Genomic DNA, 24,783 nt, shown 5'->3' on the forward strand with positions numbered 1-24,783 from the left:
CTCGGTTAATTCCGCTAACTGAATTGAGCAGGTTCTCGTGATGACGTGCACAGATACAAAGTTGGATTACGTTGGTGATTTTATTCGGGACATTTTGTACGTAGCTAGCTGCTGGACTCAGCGTGATGTTATAGGTCTCAAAGGGGAAGTTGATATGGTATTTTCTGTGGGAAACATGGTGTTTCAGACTACTGACAATGGCCTCACGGCTTTCCATTGAAGGTGATGATTTCCAGGGCGCTTCTTTGGGAACAGCGCCGTGTTGCGCCATCTTGTCACGTGACAACAAACGATAAAACCAGGGGAAACTAGTCGGTGTTTATTGTGGGTGTTTATTTTGTATAATAAACCATGTTCACTGAAGCCCACGCGTTGTTTACATGTATTTACTACCAAGAAATGGAACACAATTATTGCAAGTACGTGCCCTTCTTTTTTCCACATGGCCACTGATTCCGAGACAAACAGTCCTGGTTTTATACTCTTAATGTCGAGCGCCAGGCAGGGTAACAAGAAGTGTCATCTTGTAGTATGACGTGGCTGGGGATTGAAACACCGAAAGTCCTCTCTCCGGGGACTGAGACGCTCTATCCACAAGACCACAGCGGTGATCCACACATGTACCAAGTATACACTGTATCAAACAGGTAAGAAATATACAGAGTGTAACACATGTAAGATGTATACACAGTATCACAAATGTAAGAAGTATACATAGTGTAACACATGTAAGATGTATACACAGTATCACACGTGTAAGAAGTATACACCGTATCGCACGTGTAAGAAGTGTATACAGTATCACACGTGTAAGAAGCATACAAAGTGTCCCACATGTAAGAAGTATACACCGAATCACACGTGTAAGAAGTGTACACAGTATCACACGTGTAAGAAGTGTACACAGTATCACACTTGTAAGAAGTATACACGGCATCACACATGTAAGAAGTATACACTATCACGCATGTAAGAAGAATACATTTTATCAGACATGTAAGAAGTATAGACAGTACTACACATGTAAGACATTTACACAGTCACACATGTAAGAAGTAAACGCTGTATCACACATGTAAGGAGTATACACAGTTTCACACATGTGAGAAGTGTACGCATCTTCCCACATGTAAGATATACACTATCACAAATGTAAGTAGTATACACAGTATCACACATGTAGTAAGTATACACTATCACACATGTGAGAAGTATACACAGTATCGCACATGCAAGAAGTATACACAGTATCACACATGCAAGAAGTATACACAGTGTCACACATGTAAGGTGTATACACAGTGTCACACATGTAAGAAGTATACAATATCACAAATGTAAGTAGTATACACAGTATCACACATGTAAGAAGTATACAGTGTCACATATGTAAGGTGTATACACAGTGTCACACATGTAAGAAGTATACAATATCACAAATGTAAGTAGTATACACAGTATCACACATGTAAGAAGTATACACAGTTTCATACATGTAAGAAGTATACACAGTATCACACATGTAAGAAGTATACACAGTATCACACATGTAAGAAGTATACACAGTATCACACATGTAAGAACTATACACAGTATCACACATGTAAGAAGTATACACAGTATCACACATGTAAGAAGTACACACTGTTTCACACATGTAAGAAGTATACACAGTATCACACATGCAAGCAGTATACACAGTATCACACATGTAAGAAGTATACACAGTTTCATACATGTAAGAAGTATACACCGTATCACACATGTAAGAAGTATACACAGTATCACACATGTAAGAAGTATACACAGTATCACACATGTAAGAAGTATACACTGTATCACACATATAAGAAGTATACCCTGTATAACATATGTAAGAAGTATACACAGTATCACACATGTAAGAAGTATACACAGCATCACACATGTAAGAAGTATACACAGTATCACACATGTAAGAAGTATACACTGTATTACACATGTAAGAAGTATTCACAGTATCAAATATTTAAGAAGTATACACAATGTCACACATATAACAAGTATACAGTGTCACATATGTAAGAAGTATACACTATATAACACATGTAAGAAGTATACAAAGTATAAAAAATGTATGACTTATACGTATTGTGACGGAAGAGTGGCCAATATAATTATGATTAAGTAACACTTACGTTTAATGCATGCTGAGAAGAGGCTATGTATTTATGTTGGAAAAGATATTCAGTATGAAGTATATTCATATTTTCTTAAAATATTTTTAGATGAAAACAATAAACAGCTTTATAGATATTTAAAACGTATTTAAAACCATTTTCCGTTCTGGTCTTATCTTCCTGGCCAGGGCTTGTCGTGAGAGAGGCCACCTGCTTCGTGGAGGCGGTACAGGGCTGTGCAGAAACAACCTGACACAACCCCGCGACGCTGATGAGGCCGACAAAAAACCTCCATGGCTAGGAATCCGGATAAAACCTCTACTGTTTATGAGATGTTAGTGTCGTAGATGGGTGAAAGAGACTTGAGCATGATATGGTCGTCCAATCGACTCTGCATTTAGCAGAAATCTCTTACGAATATGGAAAGGTTTCGTCACTTTTGTTCATGTTGATCGGTAAGTGCGATAGTGGGTATGTTACTGGGTTATGTTTTAACCCGTATGGAATAATGGTTTAGGTATATCAGGACGTGTCAACTTCATGTGGTGACTCCCACGAACATATTTATGACATACCAAGGAATCTATGATCGAACTCACGATAACATGATCCTGGAGCGTCAAAGGGACGCAACTATTCAACGAACTGCAGGAACCTGTCACTTTGTCCCTTCGGGCGCGATAACGCCTACATGTATATATGTTTATGGAATCCGTGTTAACGATGAAATTTCCTTCGAAAGTAATATCAAAACTAAAAAGTGGATGATGTGGGTGATATAAGTGTAACCTTTTTATGTGCTGCACTCTAATCAATGTGGGAGAAAACCGACGCCTCCTCGTTGTGAGCGCAATTGTAACCCTGACATCGGAGAATCATGAAGGTCGCTGTCTGTCTCCTCCTGGCCGTGACCGTGGCGTATGGTAAGTAGGCAGAGAATAAGGGAAGTAGTCCTGCACCATGACTTTGGAATATATTTATTTTATGAAAAAACAATAACCTAGAAACGCATACAAGAGCAAGTCTAGACAGCTCTAGCTACCTCTATTCCACATGAATATGAAATATGAAATCAGCACAGGGAATTTTTTTTTATCTTCAGAGTCAAGAAGGATTTGTTAGTCTATAAGGGGAGGTGTGACAGAAACTTGGAGAGAAGGGTGGGGTGGGGTGGGGTGGGGTGGGGGGAGTGACGGGGCACAGGATGGGGGGAGACGGGGGTGGGGGGGGGGGGGGGGGGAGGGGGTGGGGGTGGTGGTTGATATATATGCGAGAATACATGGATAATGTACTTGGAAATATTTGAACCAGATGTGTAAGGTTGTAGTTACGATCAGTTTTGCGTCTGTGACTCCAAAAATAAAATTGCATGTTCTGAAAAAAACCCATTACGATTTCTTGTATCCCCCCTCTCCCCTACCCCCGACTACCGACACATAGTGTTATATGATCGATATCTTCCACACTGCTATGAACGTTACACTTCTTCTCTGGTTTCCACAGCCGCCCCGAGAGACCAGTCCCTCTGCGGCCCTGTCTGTATGATATACTGCCCTTTCGGCAACGTCCTCGACAGCAACGGCTGCCCCACCTGCAGTTGCAACTGTGAGTATATGCTGGTGAATGGGTACCCGGCAGAACGAGATGGCTAAGTGCATCCTAAGACAGCTTGGGTTGTATATTTCCCAAAGAATTTCGAGTGCACACTGATCAATTGACCGGGCTAATAATATTGGAGGATGACGATGAAGATGATGATGATGATATGATGCTGCTGATGATTGTTATTATTTATAAATACGTAGTTGAGTAGATATGAAGAGTAAGTGAGAAAAGTGGTAAATTAATGATATTTAGAACTACTACTACTACTACTACTACTACTACTACTTCTACTACTACTACTACCAGACACACGGGCACACACAGTCATAGAGAGAGAGACACACAGACACACACACGCACGCACACATACACTCACACAGATACGCACGCACGCACGCACACACACGGCAGACGTAGAGACACATACACACGCACGTAAACACACAGGCAGACACAGACACACACACAGACATACACTCACACACACGTACGCACGCACACACACACACACGGCAGACGTAGAGACACATACACACGCACGTAAACACACAGGCAGACACAGACACACACACAGACACACACACACACGCACGCACGCACACACACAGGAAGACGCAGAGACACATATACACGCACGTAAACACACAAGCAGACACAGACACACACAGATACACGCACGCACGCACGCACCCTTTCACACACTCCGATGATGATGATGATGATGATGGTGATGATGATGATGATGATGATGACGACGACGAAGATGACGACGATCCTTTCTTGAAATCTATTTCCAGGGCCAACATCCAACGCCCCCTCGGTGGAAAAGAAGGCTCTCTGCTTTAACGCCCAAATGGCCTTGTGTGACTTGTGGTGTCCTTCGGGGAGGATGGCTCACGACGCCAACGGCTGCCCCCTCTGCAAGTGTGATAACACCATAATCCTACCTGACTGATAACTGATGCACAGGCTTCTGCCATAAGACACCTAACACCAATGTTTTTTAGATAAACCATTCCTACATACAAGGCTCTTCTTGTTGATCTTGATTCAGTAAAAGTGGAACTATACTCAAGAGCTAATCAAACGCATCTACAGTCACCAGGAGTGAGTGTGGTTTTACACCGCTTTTTGCAATATCCAGCAATATCACGGCGGGGGGAACCAGAAATGGGCTTCACCCATTGTACCCATGTCGTGGAATCGAAACCGGGTTTTCGGCGTGACGAGCGAACGCTTTAACCACAATGCTACCCAGTCACCAGGATATTTCGGACATAGTTTATCAGTTATATACAAAATTGGTAAACACTTCAACAAATATTTTCCTGTAATATCAAGCGATATACTTGCAAAACAGATCTTTACATTTAAACGAGTGATTCCTATTCTTTGGTTGACTGCCATAACATAGCATACTCCTGCGTTAAAATAACATTCTGATATACCATGCAACTTCACGTGTACTCTGACAGAACTACTGAATCTACTCACACTGTTCCATGACGATGGTGGTCCATGATTTGGAGTCAGTGAGTGAGTGAGTGAGTTGGTGTGTGGATGAGTGAGTGAGTGAGTGATTGGGGGTTAGGGTGGGTGAGTGAGTGAGTGAGTGAGTGAGTGAGTGAGAGTGGGTGGGTGGGTGAGTGAGTGAGTGAGTGAGTGAGCACCATCTCTGTGGTCAACAAGATTCTTATGAACAGGTAACTCCAGCGTGCCCCCAAACAAACCAGGACAACAAACTTTGAATGAAATTCACCCGACAGTGCGTATGCATCACTTATGGAAAATAGCATACGTTCATCTAACACACAAACTCTACACATCATCCATGATATATCTGTCATCAGTAAAACCCGGTGATGTTATACGTTCACTATTCCCCACCATAGTACGGGGCTGTAGAAAACATGTCATCATTGACTGTGAAGGGCTCTTGCAACAGAGAAATCAGATGTGCGATAGACTTTCTTCAGTGCTGCACATGAACGACTTTATTATTTTTTGTGACCACGATGACACTGCAATGTTGAACCGTTTACGTGGATGAGATCACAACACTTTATGTCGTGTTGAGTTTAGCCTTGGGTGCATTTTGTGTTGGTTGTCTCAAAGTTTGTACATATTTGCAGGTCAAACAAAGCATTTTATAACCGTTATTGTTCACTAGCATCTGCCTAGAAGGGCTTTGCATGTTTATATTTTTGTTATCTTCTTTGGGTTAATTACAGGTCATTTATGATTTGACCTAATTTACTTTCACATGTACTCTTCATGTACATGTATTGGAGGAAATAAAGAATGTCTGTCAATGTATCACACACGTAAAGAATACCAGTCAAAAAGTAGAAATATGTTTTGAGGAGAGGCTATGTATTCATGTTTGAAAGACAGAAAGACATTAATATTTTCTCAACACATTTTTAAATTAAAATAATACATAGCTTTAAAGATATTTAAAACGTTTTCAAAACCATTTTACTTTATGGTCTTATCTTCTTGGCCAGGGATTGTCACGAGAGAGGGACACCTGTCAGAGCGGGACAGGGATGGGCAGAAACAACAAGGTTGAGGCCAACTGTATCCGTTAACTTCCGCTGTATCCACCTAAAGCCGATCCTAGTACATTGACAACACCTTTTCCGAAAACACAGCCTGCGAAAAATGGCGGCGGTAAACAAATGAGTGACAAGCGAAGTAATGTCTTTTGGTCAATCTTGCTCGAAGTCTTGACTATAAAGCATAAAAGTCATGATATTGAGCAAGAATTTTGGTATCTAAAGTTGGAGACGTGTCTTCTTGCATCAGTTATCCAAATAAATGGGCAGGTATGGTCTCCGCATACGTTGAAGATGTCCGTCACCACGCCCATCCGTACTATTCGTGACCAACTCGTGTTATTCCGGGACAAGCCGAATAGCGACTCGTGCCCATCTCGTGGCCATTTTTGCGACCGGATTCCGTCTTAGCGCAAACGGGCATAACTAAAATAATTGTCAACTCGTTGCGTAATATATTATATACATTTCAGATGCAATTTAAAGCACATCAGGACGTGCGGAATTATACAGTATGATTGAACACATTTAACTGTGTCTTGGGTATATCAAAAGACATATATAAAATCAAAAATTATTTCTGAGGGATTCTTTGACGAAGAACTTGAATTCATACGCGCATTCTGATTGGTTTGTCGTATTTTCGCACATAACATTCATCGATAGGGGGGACGAGTCTTCATGCAGGTTACGGAAAGGGGCGAATGGTGACGAATGACTTCATGCAGGTTACGGAAAGGGGCGAATGGTGACGAATGACTTCCTGCAGGTTACGGAAAGGGGCGAGTGGTGACGACAGACTTCCTGCAGGTTACGGAAAGGGGCGAATGGTGACGAATGCAACCCCTACACCAGAACCAAGCAATCGGGATCTGGTAATGGTATATGTTTATAATAAAATACATAAGTATATGTATAAATCAATATTATTTTTCAGTATCAATCAGCCACAGACGAATCGCCTATTGTTGACATTGACTTACTTTTTTTTAGCCCTGTTTATATCAACAATTATTTGGCAATACTAGAGCTAGCTCTATGATGTAAACAGTGAATGAAATTATGGGTGAAGTCATTTATCCAGCTCTATGACTGATAAGAATTCCTTTCGACTCCCATTACAATACATCGATAATGCATACAAAATGCATCTTAGCTGAAAACAAATAATCTGAATCGAAGGGAATTATAATTTACTTTCAATGCGCATTAACCTCTTCATTAGAATTCCATTCTCAGGAAACAAGCGTTGATTAAAACACTTCCCCGTTTCTCTTCTGTGTTCAATCAACCATGTTTCCCGCGCTGTGACGACATAAATGTTATTTTGAAATTTGGAATTGAACGGATATGACCGATGCTTTCGGTTTCAACAGCGGCTGTGTGGTGATTCCAATGCGACCGCTGTTACGACGATAGTTACTGCATATACATTATAACGCATAGGAAATTATTCCTCCGCGCTTGGTTTGTTTGTTTGTTCTTTTGTTTGTTGTTTAACGCCGCAATATTCCAGCAAAATGATTGCAGTCTGTAAATAATCGAGTCTGGACCAGACAATCCTGTGATTGATATCATTAGCGTCGATCTACGCAATTGGGATACGATGACATGCATCAACCAAGTCAGCGAGCCTGACCAACCGATCCCGTTAGTCGACAAGCATAGTCACCTTTTACGGCAAGCATGGGTTGCTGAAGACCTATTCTACCCCGGAATATTCACGGATCTCGCACTTGGTAGCTATACCCACGGTAAAGTTTACATTTATTCCGATAATGCTTTCTTTATATAAATAGATGGGAGGGCATGATACTTCCATGGCTGGGAATCCGGACTTTTTATGAGACGAAAGTGTTGTAGATGTATGAGAGAATATTGGTGATAAATTTTCATATAAATGACATTACCTATGATTTCTGAAATACGGGAACAAGATATACCAGGAATGGTTGTTTAACAACGTCCGCTGTCCAATGATATGTTTGTTTGTTTGGATCTTGGTACGTCAAAGGGATACAACTCTGAACGGCGAATTGCAGCAACTTGCCCCTTTGTTCTATTGAGTGCGATGACATCTGCATGTATATATATTTGTGAAATCAGCGTTTAAGATATAATTTCTTTCGAAAAAAATCTTAAAGCTTTAAAAAATGCATGTTCGACAACCGGCTTCTGCAATTATGTTAGTGTCATAAGCGTAACTATTATATGTGCTATACTCTAATCTCTGTGGGCCTTTATCGTCGCCTCCTCGTCGTGTCCGCATTTGTAACCCTGACATCGGAGAATCATGAAGGTCGCTGTCTGTCTCCTCCTGGCCGTGACCGTGGCGTATGGTAAGTAGGGAGAGAGTAAGGGGAGAAAGAATAGGTGAGGTGAAATTGGGTTTAACGTCGCGTCCAAGATTATTGCACTTACATAGCGACGTGCATGCACGTGTGTGTGTGTGTGTGTGTGTGTGTGTGTGTGTGTGTGTGGCTGCTTGTACTAGTCCGGACTGATGCCGATTTATAGTGCTAGCTCACTGAGATACCATGCCGCAATTTAACATGAATACCCCACTCAGACACAATATACTGACTTCGAGCCGACCAGTCCTTGCTTTAACCCCTTAATGCCGAGCGCCAGACAGGGTAACAAGAAGTACCATCTTTTAACGTCTTTTGGTATGACGCGGTCGGGGATCGAACCCCGGACCTTCCCCCTCCGGGCGGACGCTCTACCACTAGACCACGGAGGCGGTCTGAGAAAGAATAGGGGGAGATGGGGATAGAGTAGTGTGAGAGTGTGTGTGTGCGTGGTGTGTGTGTGTGGGGAGACGGGGGTTGTATGGGGTTATGTGTGTAAGCGAGAAAACAGACCATTCAACTGCACATATACTGGTATCAGATGTGTGAGGTTGTAGTAACAATTGGTTTTGTTTGGATTGTTGGAAACCTCAGCCTCAGGTTTAACCCAAAAATGACATTGCAGGTTCTGAAAACACCAATTTCTTTTATTGCATTCCAACTCACACAATGGTAAATGGTCAATAACTTACGCAAATGTAACTTTGTTAAGTTAGAATAAGATATAGTGATGATGAACTTTACGACAATCAGGAGTGACGTTTCGGTGCGGGTTCTAACACTGTTATCAAGCAGGATGACCAATTGACATGGGGTAATCAAGCAAGTTGCGTGATAACGGTGCTGAGCCTACACCGAAACGTCGCTCCTAGATGTAATATAGATGTTGTTCACCCGTATCTCTTATCCTTACTTAGTGCTCCAACTTCTAAATGCCTCTCAGAGAAGTCACTATTGTTTCCTTTTTTGCTTCCAGCCGCCCCGAGTGATCGGGCTGCGTGCGGCCCTGTCTGTATGATGTACTGCCCTTTCGGCAACGTCCTCGACAGCAACGGTTGTCCCACCTGCAGTTGCAACTGTGAGTATATGCTTGTGAATGGGTACCCGGTAGAATGAGTTAAGATGGTCATGTGACACATAAGGCAGCTTGGCTTGTATATTTCCCAGGAATTGAGACTGAATTTCGAGTGCACACTGATCAATTGACAGCCCTAATAATGTAGCAATTTGAGCATGCTTTAGTTTGAAGATGGCGCGCATTAAAATTATGCACATTATTATTGATATGTTTGTTGTTTAACGCCGCACTCAGCAATATTCCAGCTATATGACGGCGGTCTGTAAATAATCGAGTCTGTACCAGACAATCCAGTAATTGACATCATGAGCATCGATCTTCGCAATTTTGATCGATGACATGCATCAACCAAGTCAGCGAGCCTGACCACCCGATCCCGTTAGTCGCCTCTTACGACAAGCATAGTCAACTTTTACGGCAAGCATGGGTTGCTGAAGACCTATTCTATCCGGGATCGACACGGGTCTTAATGATATGTAATTATTATTGGGTATATATCTATTCGATGGTCAAATATGATATCGATACTTTTTATTGCAATCATGCGAATTACTGATATCTGAAAATAATGATGAATTACGATATCAAGAGACGACGATGATACAGGTTTTCAGACTACAGTGAGTGAGTGAGTGAGTGAGTTGGGTTTAACGCCGCTTTTAAAAGTATTCCAGTTATATCACGGCGTGTCAGCTTAATGTGGGAGGAAAGCCCGAAGTGATGCAGGTCTCAGACGTTTACCATTTCGGTGAAACCCACGAGCACGGGCATGGTGCTGACAAACCTAGAAACATAATCGCGGCGAACCGGGACTCGAACCCAACAATCATAGGTTTTGCAAAGCGAATCGCGGCGCCTTAGACTACTGGGCAACCCGTGCCCACTTCAGACTAAAGAATTACAGGTTATATACCATCCCAAACAACACAAGCGTCATAACCTCTTTATCATATAAAATCATTCTTAAATCGGTCTTCGAAAAATCTCCTTTCATCTATCACAAATATTAGCTAAACATAAACCCGTGAAGATTCGGGGCAGAATAGGTCTTCAGCAACCCATGTTTGCCGTAAAAGGCGACTATGCTTGTCGTCAGAGGTGACTAACGGGATCGGGTGGTCAGGCTCGCTGACTTGGTTAGAAGCATGTCATCGATTCCAATTGTGTGGACCGATGCTCATGATATCAATCACTGGATTGTCTGGTCCAGACTCGATTTTTTACAGACCGCCGTCATACAGCTGGAATATTGCTGAGTGTGACGTTAAAAAACAAGTAAACAAACAAACAAACAAACAAACTTTATTTATTTCCAGGGCCTACAGGATCGGACGCCCCTGCGCTGGAAAAGAAGGCCATCATCTGCGTTGACCCTCATTTGACTTTGTGTGACTTGACGTGTCCCAATTTGAAATATGCTAACGACGATCGGGGTTGTCCCATTTGCAAGTGTGCTCCCACTGTCACCTTGCCATAGAACATCTTCTATTGAAATAAACCGTTCTTGCATATAAGGCTCTTGGCGATCTTATTTTAGCAGAAAAACAACAACTATACTCAAGAACAAATGAAACGCAACTACAGTCAAAGGATATTACGGACCCAATTGTTCAAAATTGTTATTCACTTCATCACTTTATCCCCTGCATCTTCCCGAGGTAAGAGAGTTAACTGACTTGAAAAGTCCAGTTTCCACCCTTGCCGAACTAGGCTGGAATTTGTATAAGTGATTGATCGTTGCACCACCAGTGGCTGTTACGATTTATGTCCCTTCTATGCCTCTCCTATGGACCAATCAGATTCCACCTCTCGTATCCCTTGCATTAGCTTCAAACAAAATGGCGGCGCCCAGTCAAGATGATCTGATCGATAATCAAGATCTATATTGTGATAAAACGAGTCTTACATCGTGAAGTGCATCAAATCACGTGAGCACCTTGATTACAAACATGAAAAGATTTAGAAAATACCTGTTGAGAACGAGTTGGCGGTGCGCATGCTTTGCAAATCCTGCATTCGACCGAAATCTGCATGACAGTCTACTAACCGGATTTCGATTTCGTTGCGCGATTTTGATTGAGCTATGCATAGACTTATCTGTCCAGCCAAAATGTAACTCCATAATTGCAGCCTAGTTCGGAAAGGATGGAAACTGGACTTTTACAGTCAGTTAGCTCCCTTGCCTCGGGAAGATGTACCCCCTGTAGTATCAAGTGACAAACTTGCACTTTTAAACGAATGTTTTGTATTCTTTGGTCAACTGCAATAACAAAGCAAACTCCCCATCGTTAAAATGTCATTCTGACATACCATGCAACTTCACGTGTACACTGACAGAACACCTGAATCTACTCACACTGTTCCATGCATATGGTGAGTGAGTGAGTGAGTGAGTGAGTGAGTGAGTGGGTCGGTCGGTGGGTGGGTGGGTGGGTGGGTGGGTGGGTGGGTGAGTGAGTGAGTGAGTGAGTGAGTGAGTGAGTGAGTGAGTGAGGTTATCTCTACTCATGTGAGTTGTTCACCAACATATCTGAGGCTTCATACCCCAAACTGGAAACCACCCAGAGAAAGTTTGCCAGCTCCCTTTTGTTGGACAGCCAGTTGTTAGACAATGGAGTGGAAGGTTAATAAGGGCAATACCCACAAATATAATGGAACAGTCCTACTCAGCGGAGTAAATAGTAATATTTATATTCTGTACATTTTGTAGTGCTATGGATGATAGTAACATTTTCTAAAGAGATGAGACCGATGAAATATAAAAAATATTTAACACTTCTTTCTTATGTATATGCCTATGGGTCATTCCATTATTCATCTGAGGTAACAGTATGATGCCTTGCTTTGAACTCAACCAGAACGTTTTTGTTTTAAGGTGTTTAACAACTGGCTGTCTAAGTGAGTGAGTATGGTTTTACGCCGCTTTTAGCAATATTCCAGCCATATCACGGCGGGGGACACCAGAGTGAGTGAGTGAGTATGGTTTTACGCCGCTTTTAGCAATATTCCAGAAATATCACGGCGGGGGACACCAGAAATGGGCTTCACATATTGTACCCATGTCGGGAATCGAACCCGGGTTTTCGGCGTGACGAGCGAACGCTTTACCCACTAGGCTACCCGGCCGCCCCTCTGGGCTGTCTAACAAATGGGAGGTTACCTTTTGTGACTACCATTATAGCAGTTGGACTGTGGTCAATGCACACATATAAAGACAAAGGAAAACTGTTATTCTTTGGTCGACTATGTTGACAGAATAATTCATGTTATCGAAGAAACTTTTCTAACGGCAATTAGGCAGGTGTCAATATTGACAGTAGTTTTATACAAAAGACAGTTTTACTGTTTAGAAAATATAATAGAAATACTGCTTGCTTATCTGAATGCGGCACCTTTATGGACAGAGATGGTGCTCTGTGGTCAAGAGTGAGTGAGTGAGTTTTATTTTACGTCGCTTTTACGCAATATTCCGGCAATATCACGGCGGGGGACACCAGAAATGGGCTTCATACATTGTACCCATATCGGGAATCGAACCCGCATCTTCGGCGTGATGAGCCAACGCTTTAACCTCTTGGCTACCCGACCGCCCCTGTGGTCAAGCAGATTCTTTATCAATATGAACAGGTATTAAACACCAGCGTGCCTCAAAACAAACCAGGACAACAAACTTTGAATGAAATTCACCCGACAGTGCGTATGCATCACTTATGGAAAATAGCATACGTTCCACACAAACTGTACATATCATCCATGATATATCTGGTATCAATCAAACCTGGTGATGTTATACGTTCACTATCCCACACCATAGTCCGGGGCTGTGGAAAACATGTCATCATTGACTGTGAATGACTCTTGCAACAGAGAAATCAGATGTGCGACAGACTTTCTTCAGTGCTGCACACAAACGACATTATTTTTGTGTGACCAGGATGACACTGCAATGTTGAACTGTTTGCTTGGATGAGATCACAACATTTTATGTTGTGTTGAGTTCAGCACTTGGACACAATTTGTGTTGGTTGTTTCAAAGTACATATTTGCAGGTTATACAGTAAACTACGGTTATAACGAACTCAAAGGGACTACTAATTTTAGTTCGTTATATCCGTCAGTTCGTTATCAGCGTGCTCGTTATAACCGTAGTTTACTGAACATCAAATAAAGCATGTTACATGTATAACCGTTACTGTTCACTAGCACCTACCTAGAAGGGCATTGTATGTATATTTTTTTCTTATATTCTTTTGGTTAATAACAGGTCATTTATGATTTGATCTAATTTACTTTCACATGTACTCTTCAATTATTGGAGGAAATAAAGAATGTCTGTCTCTCATTGTATCACGAATGTAAAGAATAATAGTCAAAAAGTAGAAATATATTTTGAGCAGAGGCAATGTATTCATTCAATTACATTAATATTTTCTCAACACATTTTTAAATTAAAATAATACATAGCTTTATAGATATTTAAAACGTTTTCAAAACCATTTTACTTTATGGTCTTATCTTCTTGGCCAGGGATTGTCACGAGAGAGGGCCACCTGTCAGAGCGGGACAGGGATGGGCAGAAACAACAAGGTTGAGGCCAACTGTATCCGTTAACTTCCGCTGTATCCACCAAAAGCCGACCCCTGTACATTGACACCTTTTCCGAAAACACAGCCTGTGAAAAATCTTGCTCGAAGTCTTGACTATAAAGCATATAAGCCATGATATTGAGCAAGAATTTTGTTATCTAAAGTTGGAGACGTGTCTTCTTGCATCAGTTAACCAAATAAATGGGCATTATTATTATCCCAGCATTCGGGACCTGGTAATGGTATATGTTTATAATACAATACATAAGTATATGTATAAATTTATATTATTGTTTCAGCATCAATCAGCCACAGACGAATTGCCTACTGTTGACATTGACTGAATTTTTTTTATTAGCCCTGTACGGTGGCCAAAAGGGACATGGAGTCTGTTTTTCAATATTTTGATATTTCACTTACTTTTATCGCAACCTTTTGCAAATAAACACAATGTGTCATACAAATATGTGATAAATCATGTATAAAGTAGATATTGAATCGCTGAAAAGTGAAGCGAAAATGTCAAAAACTAAAATGAAAATGTCCAAAACAAAAACAAAAATGTCAAAAACTAAAATGAAAATGTCCAAAACAAAAACGAAAATGTCATAAACAAAAGCGAAAATGTCAAAAACTAAAATGAAAATACAGAAAAGTATTTCCACCGCGGTGGAATATTATGTCCCTTTTGGGCCACCGGAGATAATGCAATACAAAATGCTGAAAACGAATAATCTGAATCAAAGGGGAATTATAATTTACGTTCAATGCGCATTAACCTCTGAATTAGAATTCCATTCTCAGGAAACAAGCGCTGATGAAAACACTTTCCTGTTTCTCTTCTGTGCTACTATCAACCATGTTTCCCGCACTGTGGCGACATAAATGTTGTTTTGAAATTTGGAATTTAACGGATATGACCGAATGTGTTCGGTGAACGATGCTTTCGGTTCCAATAGCGGCTGTGTGGTGATTTCAATGCGATCGCTCTTACGACGATAGTTACTGCATATCATTATATCGCTTAGGAAATTATCCCTTCGCACTTGGTTTGTTTGTCTGTTTGTTGTTTAACGGCGCAATATTCCAGCAATATGACGGCGGTCTGTAAATAATGGAGTCTGGACCAGACAATCCAGTGATTCACATCATGAACATCGATCTACGCAATTGGGATGCGACATGCATCAACCAAGTCAGCGAGCCTGACCACCCGATCCCGTTAGTCGCCTCTTACGACAAGCATGGGTTGCTGAAGACCTATTCTACCCCGGAATCTTCAGGGGTCTCGCACTTGGTAGCTATACAAACGACAAAGTTTACATTTATTCCGATAATGCTTTCTCTATATAAATAGATAGGAGGGCATGATACCTCCACGGCTGAGAATCCAGAAAACAACCCACACTTTTTTTGGGATAAATATTCATATAAATGATATTACTCTTTGGGAAGGAATGATTTCTGAAATACGGGAACAAGTAATACCAGGAATGGTTGTTTAACAACGCCCACTGTCCAATGATATGTTTGTTTGTTTGGATCCTGGTTCGTCAAAGGGATACAACTCTACACGGCGAATTGCAGCAACTTGCCCCATTGTTCTATTGAGTGCGATGACATCAGCATATATATATGTTTGTGAAATCAGCGTTTGGGATATAATTTCTTTCGAAAAGAATCTTAAAGCTTTAACAAATGCATGTTCGACACCCGGCATTCTGCAGTTATGTTAGTGTCATAAGCGCAACTATTATATGTGCTATACTCTAATCTCTGTGGGCCTTTATCGTCGCCTTCTCGTCGTGTCAGCATTTGTAACCCTGACATCGGAGAATCATGAAGGTCGCTGTCTATCTCCTCCTGGCCGTGACCGTGGCGTATGGTAAGTAGGGAGAGAGTAAGGGGAGAAAGAATAGGTGAGGTGAAATTGGGTTTAACGTCGCGTCCAAGATTATTGCACTTACATAGCGACGTGCATGCATGTGTGTGTGTGTGTGTGTGTGTGTGTGTGTGTGTGTTCAGCTGCTTGTACTAGTCCGGACTGATGCCGATTTATAGTGCTAGCTCACTGAGATACCATGCCGCAATTTAACATGAATACCCCACTCAGACACAATATACTGACTCCGAGCCGACCAGTCCTTGCTTTAACCCCTTAATGCCGAGCGCCAGACAGGGTAACAAGAAGTACCATCTTTTAACGTCTTTTGGTATGACGCGGTCGGGGATCGAACCCCGGACCTTCCGCTCTCCGGGCGGACGCTCTACCACAAGACCACGGAGGCGGTCTGAGAAAGAATAGGGGGAGATGGGGATAGAGTAGTGTGAGAGTGTGTGTGTGCGTGGTGTGTGTGCGTGCGTGGTGTGTTGGAGGGGGGAGACGGGGGTTGTAGGGGGTTATATGTGTAGGCGAGAAAACAGACCATTCAACTGCACATATACTGGTATCAGATGTGTGAGGTTGTAGTAACAATTGGTTTTGTTTGGATTGTTGGAAACCTCAGCCTAAGGTTTAACCCAAAAATGACATTGCACGTTCTGAAAACACCAATTTCTTTTATTGCATTCCTACTCACACAATGGTAAATGGTCAATAACTTACACAAATGTAACTTTGTTAAGTTAGCATAAGATATAGTGATGATGAACTTTACGACAATCAGGAGTGACGTTTCGGTGCGGGTTCTAACACTGTTCTCAAGCAGGATGACCAATTGATCTGGGGTAATCAAGCAAGTTGCGTATAGATGTTGTTCACATGTATCTCTTATCCTTACTTAGTGCTCCAACTTCTAAATGCCTCTCAGAGAAGTCATACTATTGCTTCCTATTTCTGCTTTCAGCCGCCCCGAGTGATCGGGCTGTGTGCGGCCCTTTCTGTATGATCTACTGCCCTTTCGGCAACGTCCTTAATAGCAACGGCTGTCCCACCTGCAGTTGCAACTGTGAGTATATGCTGGTGAATGGGTACCCGGTAGAATGAGTTAAGATGGTCATGTGACACATGAGGCAGCTTGGCTTGTATGTTTCCCAGGAATTGAGAATGAGCACACTGATAAATTGACAGCCCTAATAATGTAGCAATTTGAGCATGCTTTAGTTTGAGGATGGTGCGCATTAAAATTATGCACATTATTATTGATATGTTTGTTTGTTTGTTATTTAACGCCGCACTCGGCAATATTCCAACTATATGACGGCGGTCTGTAAATAATCGAAACCAGACAATCCAGTGATTGACATCATGAGCATCGATCTACGCAATTTTGATCGATGACATGCATCAACCCGGTCAGCGAGCCTGACCACCCGATCCCGTTAGTCGCTTCTTACGACAAGCAAAGTCAACTTCTACGGCAAGCATGGCTTGCTGAAGACCTATTCTACCCGGGATCGTCACACACGCAGTCACCCAATTCATCACACACATCTTCATTTAACCCATCACACACAGTTACCCAATCCATCACACACATCTTCATCCAATCCATCACACACACACTCACCCAATCCATCATACAGAGTCACCCAATTCATCACACACATCTTCATTTAACCCATCACACACAGTTACCCAATCCATCACACACATCTTCATCCAATCCAACACACACACACTCACCCAATCCATCACACAGTCACCCAATCCAACACACACACACTCACCCAATCCATCACACAGCCACCCAATCTATCACACAGAGTCACCCAATCCATCACACACACAGTCACCCAATCCATCACACACATCTTCATCTAATCCATCACAAACGCAGTCACCCAATCCATCATGCATATAGTCACACAATCCATCACACACACAGTCACACAATCCATCACACACACAGTCACACAATCCATCATACACACAGTCACCCAATCCATCACACACACAGTCACACAATCCATCACACAAAGTCACCCAATCCATCATGCATATAGTCACACAATCCATCACACACACAGTCACCCAATCCATCACACACACAGTCACACAATCCATCATGCATATAGTCACCCAATCCATCACACACACAGTCACCCAATCCATCACACAGAGTCAACCAATCCATCACAATCACAGTCACCAAATTCCTCACACACACAGTCACCCAATCCATCACACACACAGTCACACAATCCATCACACACACAGTCACACAATCCATCACACACACAGTCACACAATCCATCACACACACAGTCACACAATCCATCATGCATATAGTCACCCAATCCATCACACACACAGTCACCTAATCCATCACACAAAGTCAACCAATCCATCACACACACAGTCACCAAATTCATCACACACACAGTCACCCAATCAATCACACACACAGTCACACAATCCATCACACACACAGTCACACAATCCATCACACAGAGTCGACCAATCGATCACACACAGCCACCCAATCTATCACACAGAGTCATCCAATCCATCATACACACAGTCACCCAATGCATCACACACACAGCCACCAACTCCATCATACAGAGTCACCCAATCCATCACACACACAGTCACCCAATCCATCACACAGCCACCCAATCCATCACACACACAGTCACACAATCCATCATGCATATAGTCACCCAATCCATCACACACACAGTCACCCAATCCATCACACAGAGTCAACCAATCCATCACACACACAGTCACCCAATCCATCACACACACAGTCACCCAATCCATCACACACATCTTCATCTAATCCATCACAAACGCAGTCACCCAATCCATTGACCATACAGTCACCAAATCCATCACACACAGTCACCCAATCCATCATGCATATAGTCACCCAATCCATCATGCATATAGCCACCCAATCCATCATGCATAGAGTCACCAAATCCATCACACACACAGTCACCCAATCAATCACACACACAGTCACACAATCCATCACACACACAGTCACCCAATCCATCATGCATATAGTCACCCAATCCATCACACACACAGTCACCTAATCCATCACACAGAGTCAACCAATCCATCACACTAACAGTCACCAAATCCATCACACACACAGTCACCCAATCCATCATGCATATAGTCACCCAATCAATCATGCATATAGTCACCCAATCCATCATGCATAGAGTCACACAATCCATCATGCATATAGTCACCCAATCCATCACACACAGTCACACAATCCATCACACACACAGTCACCCAATCCATCATGCATATAGTCACCCAATCCATCACACACACACAGTCACCTAATCCATCACACAGAGTCAACCAATCCATCACACACACAGTCACCAAATCAATCACACACACAGTCACCCAATCAATCACACACACAGTCACACAATCCATCATGCATATAGTCACCCAATCCATCAAACACACAATCTCCCTTCCCAAAAGCAATTGCCACTTTGTCAAATATCACACTGAATATGTCATATTCAAGTTTAGCCTTGCCTGGAATTTTGTATTGTGAATATAATGCATCTTTGAGGTTTAAGCGCCGCTTATTTTTAAAGTACAGGTATCAACAAGCCGATTGTTTATAGAAAAGCTGACATGTATCTGCCGGGGGACTGACAGATTGGTTCTCAACTCATGTTTATAGTTTATATTACGTGACTAGCACACAAGGTGCAGTCCACAGATAGGCGGTGCAGCGCTATCTCTCGCTGAAAGCGAATACACAGGTGTTCCAGTACAGGTCGTAAAACAAACTGTCGGCACTGATGATGTTGGTCGTGCTCCTGACGGCGTCAGTGTATGGTACGTGTTCTGTACCTCATTAACGTTGACAGAGCTAACAACAATGTTAAGTACCTCATGAACCTTGACAGAGCTAACAACAATGTTATGTACCTCATTAACCTTATCATGTTTACAACAATGTTGAGTACCTCATTAACCTTGACAGGGCTAACAACCATGTTGAGTACCTCATTAACCTTGACAGAGCTAACAACAATGTTAAGTACCTCATTAACCATGACATGGCTAGCAACAATGTTGAGTACCTCATTAACCTTGACAGGGCTAACAACAATGTTATGTACCTCATTAACCATGACATGGCTAGCAACAATGTTATGTACATCATTAACCTTGACAGGGCTAACAACCATGTTGAGTACCTCATTAACCTTGACAGAGCTAACAACCATGTTATATACCTCATTAACCTTGACAGGGCTTACAACAATGTTATGTACCTCATTAACCTTGACAGGGCTTACAACAATGTTATGTACCTCATTAACCTTGACAGAGCTAACAACCATGTTATATACCTCATTAACCTTGACAGAGCTAACAACAATGTTATGTACCTCATTAACCTTGACAGGGCTTACAACAATGTTAAGTACCCCATTAACCTTGACAGGGCTAACAACCATGTTGAGTACCTCATTAACCTTGACAGAGCTAACAACCATGTTATATACCTCATTAACCTTGACAGAGGTAACAACCATGTTGAGTACCTCATTAACCTTGACAGAGCTAACAACAATGTTATGTACCTCATTAACCATGACATGGCTAACAACAATGTTATGTACCTCATTAACCATGACATGGCTAGCAATAATGTTGAGTACCTCATTAACCTTGACAGGGCTAACAACCATGTTGAGTACCTCATTAACCTTGACAGAGCTAACAACCATGTTATATACCTCATTAACCTTGACAGAGGTAACAACCATGTTGAGTACCTCATCAACCTTGACAGAGCTAACAACAATGTTATGTACCTCATTAACCATGACATGGCTAACAACAATGTTATGTACCTCATTAACCATGACATGGCTAGCAATAATGTTGAGTACCTCATTAACCTTGACAGGGCTAACAACCATGTTGAGTACCTCATTAACCTTGACAGAGCTAACAACAATGTTAAGTACCTCATTAACCATGACAAGGCTAGCAACAATGTTGAGTACCTCATTAACCTTGACAGGGCTAACAACAATGTTATGTACCTCATTAACCATGACATGGCTAGCAACAATGTTATGTACCTTATTAACCTTGACAGGGCTAACAACCATGTTGAGTACCTCATTAACCTTGACAGAGCTAACAACCATGTTATATACCTCATTAACCTTGACAGAGGTAACAACCATGTTGAGTACCTCATTAACCATGACAGAGCTAACAACAATGTTATGTACCTCATTAACCATGACAGAGCTAACAACAATGTTATGTACCTCATTAACCTTGACAGAGCTAACAACAATATTATGTACCTCATTAACCTTGACAGAGCTAACAACAATGTTATATACCTCATTAACCTTGACAGGGCTTACAACAATGTTATGTATCTCATTAACCTTGACAGAGCTAACAACAATATTATGTACCTCATTAACCTTGACAGAGCTAACAACAATGTTATATACCTCATTAACCTTGACAGGGCTAACAACAATGTTATATACCTCATTAACCTTGACAGAGTTAACAACAATGTTAAGTACCTCATTAACCCTGACAGAGCTAACAACAATGTTATGTACCTCATTAACCTTGACAGAGCTAACAACAATGTTATGTACCTCATTAACCTTGACAGAGCTAACAACAATGTTATATACCTCATTAACCTTGACAGGGCTTACAACAATGTTATGTACCTCATTAACCTTGACAGAGCTAACAACAATGTTATGTACCTCATTAACCTTGACAGAGCTAACAACAATGTTATATACCTCATTAACCTTGACAGGGCTAACAACAATGTTATATACCTCATTAACCTTGACAGAGTTAACAACAATGTTAAGTACCCCATTAACCTTGTCAGGGCTTACAACAATGTTATATACCTCATTAACCTTGACAGGGCTAACAACAATGTTATGTACCTCATTAACCTTGACAGAGGTAACAAGAGCACCTGCAAAATAGAAGAGACATAATATATACTCAAAACATCTTGCAGTACCTTGGAGATCGTGCTGACATATCCCTATGCAGATGACATAAGACAGCTACACCACGTGTCGTTGATACTATGCAGTTTCGTGGGAAACATTTGGGTTTTGTTGTTACGAAGCCCAAACAATTTGGCCGATTGTTTGGTGTCTCTTTAGGGAACTTCTACTGTCAACTGGGACTCTGTTTCAGCTTCACCGGCTGAGAAGAGCAAGGCATGTTTGGGGGTGATGTGTCTCATCCACTGTCAATTGGGATTCAAACTCGGGTCCGACGGCTGCCAAGGGTGTGCCTGTAACACAGGTTAGAAAGTTACACGTGTGACTAGCGTAAAATCACCTCCTCCGGACTAATGAAACGTGTAATGTTTGTTTGTTTGTTGTTTAACGACGGACGCAGCAATATTCCAGCTATATGACGGCGGTCTGTTAATAATCGAGTCTGGACCAGACAATCCAGTAATTGACATCATGAGCATCGATCCACACAATTGGGATATGTTGACACGCATCAACCAAGTCAGCGAGCCTGACCGCCCTATCCCGCTAGTCGCCTCTTACGGCAAGCACAGTCGCCTTTTACGGCAAGCAAGGATTGCTGAAGACCTATTCTACCCCGGATCTAGAAGTGTAATGGATTGACCATTAACGAAGAATTCATATCCGCACGACAACGAGTCGTTTAGTTCTTAAATAAACGTACAAACAGGTGTGAGCACTTTGCCTAATTACACATCAAATAGGCGAGTTTTTACGTTTGTAACTCATTAAACGCAAATATAATTGAAGTCAGTTCTTAGTGAGTGAGTGAGTATGGTTTTACGCCGCTTTAAGCAATATTCCAGCAAGACCACGGCGGGTGACACCATGAATGGGCTTCACACATTGTACACATGTCGGGAATCGAACCCGGGTCTTCGGCGTGACGAGCGAACGCTTTAACCACTAGACTACTCGACCGCCCCAAGTCATTTCTTAAATAGGAGGGGGCATGGGTGGCCCAGTCGTCTAAGGCGCCGCGATTCGCTGTGCAGAGTTGCGTCTCTTAGGCACGCCAAACCTATGATTGACAAACCTAGAAACGTCTGACACCTGCATCACTTCGGGCTTACCTCCCATATTAAGCTGACACGCCGTGATATGACTGGAATACTGTTAAAAGTGGCGTTAAACCCAACTCACTCTTAAATAGGAAAGGCATTGTGCATATTTTTAAGACGTGTATTGTAGCACAATTGTGCTTACAGCATGACTAACCCGGTAATTAATCCTGTGACTACGAGGGCGTAACGTTACGAGTATGGTTGACGTGTTTCAGTGACACCCCTGCCGACCATTACGCCACCATCCACGACGATGGTGATGCGGGTGAGGAGACTGTGACACGCCATACCAACGATGATGGCTGTCAGTAATGGGCGTGGAAACAGGAATCGCATAAACAACATGTTTTACTCAAATTATTTGAAATATTGAAGTGTTTTTCTGATAGTGGTAAGGAAAGCCTACATTTTGAAAAAGTAAATTTTGAAAAAGTTGTGTTTTTGTGTACTGGGAAGAACTATTTATATATGTGTTTTTAGTAAATAGTTGTCATATTGTCAGAAGGGTTGTATTCCTGGTAGCAAACCCGGGTACACTCCCAAATGTCAGTCAACAGATTGGAAGGTACCAGAACGAAGGCACCGAGACCAATGGGGAGTCGGGCAACTTGCTACTTGGGATGCAAGTGAGTGAGTGAGTGAGTGAGCGAATGAGTATGGTTTTACGCCGCTTTTAGCAATATTCCGGCAATATCACGGCTTCACACATACTACCCATGTCTGGAATCGAACCCGGGTCTTCGGCGTGACGAACGAACGCTTTAACCACCAGACTACCCGACCACCCCCATTGGGACAAAGCCATGCCAATGTATGCATATCTGATAGAACGGCGACTAAAATTATATATGCGCCGTGAACCTGGTGTGCAAAGTGCCAACACTCGTCACGGCAACATATGATACAAGTCAAGTCATCATACGAATTTCATATTACAAAATACCTATCAACACAAAACTAATTTCTTTTATAAACGTATGTTACTTATTTGGGGCAATACGTAATGAGGAATAGCTTCATGTTGTGTCGGGGCGGTCGGGTAGTCTAGTGGTTAAAGCGTTCGCTCGTCACGCCGAAGACCCGGTTTCGATTCCCGACATGGGTACAATGTGTGAAGCCCATTTCTGGTGTCCCCCGCCGTGATATTGCTGGAATAATGCTAAAAGCGGCGTAAAACCATACTCACTCACTCACTCACTCATGTTGTGTCTTCTACGACAAATTCGGATTTCATGCATGTAGTTGTAGGCAGTGTGAGATAAACCTTCATATTATCTTCACAACCGTTTTTATCAGCCAAATGACCCGTAAAGATCCGGGGTAGAATAGGTCTTCAGCAACCCATGCTTGCCGTAAAATGCGACTGTGCTCGTCGCAAGAGGCAACT

At 42.1% G+C, this 24,783-nt stretch overlaps 1 protein-coding gene across 1 annotated transcript; it reads left to right on the forward strand.

The window, feature by feature from the left end:
• Positions 1 to 2,958: 2,958 nt before the first annotated feature.
• Positions 2,959 to 23,830, forward strand: LOC124117135 (antistasin-like). Its single transcript, XM_048395476.1, has 7 exons — positions 2,959 to 3,082; positions 3,663 to 3,764; positions 4,562 to 4,713; positions 8,604 to 8,661; positions 17,184 to 17,285; positions 22,487 to 22,597; positions 23,612 to 23,830. The coding sequence occupies exons 1-7, from the start codon at positions 3,037 to 3,039 to the stop codon at positions 23,674 to 23,676; spliced, it is 636 nt and encodes a 211-aa protein (XP_048251433.1). The 5' UTR covers positions 2,959 to 3,036; the 3' UTR covers positions 23,677 to 23,830.
• The last annotated feature ends 953 nt before the right edge of the window (positions 23,831 to 24,783 follow it).

The sequence above is a fragment of the Haliotis rufescens genome, unplaced genomic scaffold (genome assembly GCF_023055435.1).
Source record: "Haliotis rufescens isolate VD_foot unplaced genomic scaffold, xgHalRufe1.0.p SCAF_14, whole genome shotgun sequence".
Taxonomy (NCBI): domain Eukaryota; kingdom Metazoa; phylum Mollusca; class Gastropoda; order Lepetellida; family Haliotidae; genus Haliotis; species Haliotis rufescens.

Excerpts from the sequence above, each read along its gene's own strand:
- LOC124117135 (XM_048395476.1), top strand. The coding sequence starts at position 3,037 with ATGAAGGTCGCTGTCTGTCTCCTCCTGGCCGTGACCGTGGCGTATG. Across the intron at positions 3,765-4,561 it reads CCCCACCTGCAGTTGCAACT|GGCCAACATCCAACGCCCCC; the intron begins GTGAGTATATGC and ends ATCTATTTCCAG. Across the intron at positions 22,598-23,611 it reads AGGGTGTGCCTGTAACACAG|TGACACCCCTGCCGACCATT; the intron begins GTTAGAAAGTTA and ends GACGTGTTTCAG.